The sequence below is a fragment of the Harpegnathos saltator genome, unplaced genomic scaffold, assembly GCF_003227715.2.
Source record: "Harpegnathos saltator strain DR-91 unplaced genomic scaffold, Hsal_v8.6 scaffold846, whole genome shotgun sequence".
In the NCBI taxonomy this organism is placed as follows: domain Eukaryota; kingdom Metazoa; phylum Arthropoda; class Insecta; order Hymenoptera; family Formicidae; genus Harpegnathos; species Harpegnathos saltator.
Window position 1 is genome coordinate 1,549,886 of NW_020230700.1, and position 6,078 is coordinate 1,555,963.

General features: G+C 39.2%; 1 protein-coding gene across 1 annotated transcript; it reads right to left on the bottom strand.

The window, feature by feature from the left end:
- Positions 1-1,473: 1,473 nt before the first annotated feature.
- LOC112590524 (histone-lysine N-methyltransferase SETMAR-like) lies at positions 1,474-2,526 on the bottom strand. The gene has a single exon (XM_025307375.1). It carries the CDS (start codon positions 2,524-2,526, stop codon positions 1,474-1,476), a length of 1,053 nt encoding a protein of 350 aa, XP_025163160.1.
- Positions 2,527-6,078: the final 3,552 nt, after the last annotated feature.

Genomic DNA, 6,078 nt, shown 5'->3' on the forward strand with positions numbered 1-6,078 from the left:
AGAAATGCTGCAGAGACCGGAATAGGTAATAATCGGAAGGCGCCATGTCTGGGCTATACGCCGCGTGCGGGAGAAGTTCCCAGCCTAACGCAAAGATATGGTCCTGAGTCACTTTCGCAACATGTGGTCAGGCATTGTCATGAAGCAATATCACTGTACGATGTCCTTTGTCAGTAAATGGCCTCTTTTCTTCAAACGCATCGCTCAAATTGCTCAATTGTTGCTGATAGCGATCTGCCGTTACTGTTTCACCCGGCTGTAACAACTCGTAATACAATACACCTTTCCAATCCCACCATATGCAAAGCAAAACCTTCTTGGCGTGGATATTGGTCTTTGGAGTCGATGTCGAAGGTTGACCAGGGTCAATCCATGATTTTTTACGCTTCGGATTATCATAAAGTATCCACTTTTCATCACCTGTAATGATTTGGTGCAGAAAATCCTTTTTCCGGAACCTTGAAAGCAAAGTGAGTGCCGTGTCACGCCGTCGATTTTTGTTGTTTTCGGACAGTGCATGCGGAACCCATCTGCCTTCCTTTTGAACTTTTCCCATTGCATGTAAACGTGTGGAAATGGCTTGTCGCGTAACGCCAAGTTGCTCTGCAAGCTCCTTTTCAGTTTGTGCAGAGTTTATATCCAACAATGCTTGCAGTTCGTCCGTTTCAATCTTTTGAAGGCGTCCAGCACGCGGTTCATCTTCAAGACTGAAATCTCCTTGGCGAAATTTTTGATACCACCTTTTACACGTAGCATAACTTACAGCGTTCTCTCCATATGCAACACAGATCATTTCAGTGGCTTCAGCAGCATTTTTCTTCAGATGAAACGCGAAGTGGATGGAAAATCGAATATGCTCTTTTGTTATTGCCATCGTGAACACTGCTGATTTTAAGGTTATGTGCATCAAACGCCAAATCGCACGATGTTTCGAAAGACCAAATGTCACTACTTTAAAACCGCAAGAGGGCGGGAAAATTAATACAATTTAAATTGTGGTTTCAGTAGTATGAAATCTAGAGCTCAGAACTTTTTTGCGCTCCTAATAAATAATATTTTACAATATTATATTTTATAATTTTATATTATTTCTCATACTTTTAGTATTTTGTTGTGGTTTTGATATTTTACTACGTTTTTCTGTTTAAACACTTTGTATACCAGGTCTGTAAATATGAAACCGAATTTTTGTATAGAAAATACACGTTTTGTATGAAAATGATAAAAAATATTTTATTCAAAGTATTGCCCATCGCTAGCTATACATTTTTCCCACCTGACAATTTGTGGATGCCACGCCAAAAAAACTGTTGCTCTTTTGAGGCAAACCAGTCATCGAGCCATTTTCGTACATTTTCGTAAGAAGTGAAGCGCTGCTCAGCAAGTGCGTATCCCATCGATGGAAATATGAGGGATGCCTTTTATATTTCGGAAATAGAGAACAAAAAAGAAAATTAATCATCGTACATGGGTTTATTGTTTTTCAAAATATTCTCCATGAAGATCAGTACACTTTTGCATGCGCTTGAACCAATTTTCGAAGCACTTTTTCCACTCCGATTGAGGTACCTCCAAAACATACAGTTTGAACGCATCAACCGCTTCTTCAGGCGTCGAAAAACGTTGACCTCGTAATTTATTTTTGATTTGCGGGAATAAAAAGAAGTCATTGGGTGCCAAATCAGGGCTGTACGGCGGATGACCCATCAATTCGACTTTTTCAGTTCTCAAAAAGTCTCTTGTTTCAGCCGATGTGTGAGAGCTCGCATTGTCCTGGTGGAGAATGATGCGTCTTCGGCGGTTGGTTTCCCTTATTTTTCCAAAGACTTCTGACAAACAAATGGTTGTGTACCATTCAGAATTGACCGTCCGACATTGCACTAATGGTACAGTTGCCACATGTCCGGTTTTTCCGAAAAAACAGGCGACCATTTGCTTCGAAGTTCTTCGTGCACGAACAGCTTTTGTTGGATTTGGCTCATCTTGAAAGACCCATACAGTCGACTGCTGTTTACTTTCGGGCTCATACGCATAAATCCATGATTCGTCACCTGTTACGATATCATAGACGTGTTTTGAAGCACCGCAATCGTATTTCTTGAGCATTTCTTTCGACCAATCGACACGAGCCTTTTTTTGAGCGATTGTTAAATTATGTGAGATCCAAAGCGAACAAATTTTTTTGACAGCCAAATGTTCATGTAATATTGAATGTATGCTGGTCCCACTAATGCCCAAGGATGCCTCAATCTTACGATAAGTCACATGACGATCTTGCAATATCAGTTCACGCACAGCATCAATGTTTTCTGGAACAACAACCGATTTTGGACGACCTTCACGAAATTCATCACTAAGCGAACTAAGGCCACGATTGAATTCCGTATACCATCGATATATAGTGGTTTTTGATGGTGCTTCATCGCCAAAAGTCGAATTAAGTTCATCGATGCACTGTTGTTGAGATAATCCACATCGGAAGTTGTAAAAAATAATAGCACGGAAATGTTCACGACTTAATTCCATTTCTTGGCCGACATCAATTTTTCATGTCACTGTAAACAACACAAATGGCGCATGGACATCAAAACGTTCTGAATAAGTATACTGACAAAAAGTCGAACTTTACGTTAGGGACGTCAGTTGTCAGATAGCAGCACCTGGATCGTCCATTCCCGAAATATAAAAGGCAATCCTCGTAAGTAGTAATCGGACGGAGCCAAGTCTGGTGAGTAAGCCGCATGCGAAAGTATTTCCCAACTAAACGCCTCAATCGTTTCCTTGAGCAGTTTTGCTGCGTGTGATGGTGCATCATGAAGCAAAATCACTTTGTGTTGCCTTTTTTGATATTCTGGTCGTTTTTCACGCAAAGCGTGATTCAAATCGATCATTTGTTGTCAGTAGCGTTCAGTATTAACGGTTTCGTCAGGTTTTAGCAGCTCATAATAGATCACACCCTTCTGATCCCACCAAACACAGAGCATTGTCTTCCATCCATAGCGATTTGATCTTGCAGTCGATGTCGATGATTCGCTTGGAGTTACCCATGATCTTTTACGCTTAGGATTCTCAAAATATATCCACTTTTCATCGCCAGTCACAATTCGATGGAGAAATGACTTTCTTTTGTACCTGGCGAGCAGCATTTCGCAAGTGGTTTTTCGGTTTTCCTGCTGTCTTTCATTCAGTTCATGTGAAACCCATTTTCCCATCTTCTGGATCTTTCCCATGGCTTTCAAACGTATGGAGACGGCTTCTCGTGTCACATTTAATTGATCTGCGAGTTGTTGTTGCGTTTGAGCGTCATTCTCATCCAACAATGCTTGCAATTCGCTGTCTTCAAACTTTTCGGTGGTCTTCGTTTCCACGTTCTTCGTTTCTCATAAAAATCGCCACGTTTGAATTTTTTAAACCACTCAAAGCACTGTGATTTACAAAGAGCATGCTCACCGTAAGCTTCGACAAGCATTCGATGCGATTCTGCAGCAGTTTTCTTCAAATGGTAACAGAAAATTAATGCTGTGCGCAAATCGTAGCTTCCAGGCACAAAATTCGACATGCTCAACGCTATTACAAACTATGCTGTTGTATGAAACTTGTATTGTTGTGAGTTGAAAATTTTTGTCAGATGTCAAAAAATGGAAATGGCGCCAATGACACGGTTTAACGCTAACTACATTGACAGCTAGGGCTATCTATGGGCAAATTCCGGTTAGGTTAGGTTTCATATTTACAGACCTGATATACTTTGTTATATATTTAAACATCTATAACATCTATGATATATTTATAACACATCTATAACACAAAACACTTATAACACAACTCATCTATAACACAACATATCTATAACATAACATATATATCTATAATGTATCTTAACAAACTTCTATTGTAACATATTCATAACATATCTTACTTATATTTATTGTAACATTTTGTCAAAATGTACAAAATTGTCATTTTACGTATAAAGCTGTTTTGTTTTAATTAAGTAATAACTCTTTAGCTTCTGCAGATAAATCTTTCTCTTTTCTTTTGGGTGTTATCCTCAGACTACTAATTACCAGATCTGATGATATTAGAAGATACTACATAATATCTTCATTAGTAGTTCGTCGCGACTGCATTCTGCTATGTTGGGCACGAGATTTTCTAAAAATCTTATTGCTTGCTTCTTGCGCTTCTCCCGAGAAGTAGCCAATGAAAAATAATACAAAATTATAAAAAATAATATTGCAAAATATTATTTAATTACAAAAAAGACAAAAATATACTAAACATTTTAACACATGACAAAATCGTCAAAATAAAAGGAGATAAGTATTACCATCATTAATACAGCCAGTTCACGCGATTCACTTTAATCTGTTATTTTCATCTGAGTACTGACTTGATATGCCATCACCTGTATCAGGATTTTACGTTAAACTATGGAATTCATAAATAATCCAGCAATATATGTTACATATATATATATTATAAATATATATGCAATATATATACGCAAACTCATTAGTAGAATGCATTAATAATGTGGGGATATCAGGCAGGTATAAAATATATCGAGCCACTGCAGATCCTCTCCAGTGGCAAAAACTGAGAATTTCGATCTTACATATATATCTCGGTGACTTTAAAATCCCGTATAAACTTTGTCCGATCCAAAAATATTCAATATTTTACAGGTTTTATACATTTGACAAATTTGCGCGTCCGCCATTTTGAATTGAGGGCCTAATTTAAAAAACGTGTTCGATCCGATTGTAGAGCAATTCATCGCGAGTAAATTAAAAAAAATATGGAAATCGGTTAAGAATTACGCTGTCTAGAGATTTTTGTCCACAAAAAGACCCATTTGTCCCACTGTGCGTCGTAGGGGAAGGAGGGGAACAATCGAACGTACCGGAAACTTCCATAATTAGAGCTAATATTAGTGAGACCGATTATAAATTTATTCAAATTTATGGGGAAAAAATGCGTAAATTTAGAAAATTTAATATTCTAGGTACGAAAGTGTGTATCAAAATTAGGCCTCCCTCCCGACGATAACGATATCGTGCATTACCTCGAAAATGTTTTCCGCGAAATCTATGCCTACGCGGTTAACTCGGCCGACCTAAACGACTAGGTCAGGTTATCGTTTGCTTCAGCAGACTTAACTCGGGGACCTGCAGGTTTATCGTTTTGCCCAGCACGTGACTTGAGCCATGGAGATATTTGGAATCTCGTGAGTTCGCTAGTTCAAAGTGCTGGAGGTAACGATATACTGGAGCTTTTTACTGTTAATGTTTTCAATGTCTTGTTACCTTCGGAACAAGGCGCAAAAGCGAACAAATTAACGCATGAAGGGGTTGCGAAACGTTCGATCTTTATTATAAACAATATAGATAATCTATGTTTCCCGCGCTCGCTTGTAGTTGCAATGATTTATAGTGAACGCGGGAATGTGCACACTGGGGAGCTTCACGCAAAATAGAATGCTATGAGAAAACAGAATTCTGTGATGCAACAAGAGCTAGCACTCGAACTCACGCGGAAAGCTGGCATTTCTATACCCGATGAAGGGTGTAACATTCCAGAATTCGAGCGTTTCTAACTCCATATCGCCAAGTACAATGCTGTGATCACTGTTTATAATTTTAGCTCTTTTGCTTGTGGTGCGCCTCCGTTATACGATGGCAGCGGGGTACTCATCTCTCTAGGTCGCGCGGTTGGACATAAACTAAATATTATGTATTACGAGCGCAGCCGTCACTTTAATCCAATATTGAATTTAAGAGCTGCTAGTGGAAACGGGGGTTATTGCGTTCGTTGCAACCACGGATATAAGCCTGAAAGGGGGCATCGGTGTTCAAATGCATGTCTCCGGTGTTTCGTCGTTCCAGCATGTGAAGAAACAGTTCAACTAATCCATTGTAACATGTGCCAGCGTGCGTTTTACGGTACCGCCTGCCTCGAGCGTCATCGTGTCCCAAAGTCATACAATGTCAAGACAATATCGAGCGTGTGTAGCATTCTCCGGATTTGCGACAAATGCGGTCGTTTACAAAACTCAAGAAAAAAACACAAATGCGA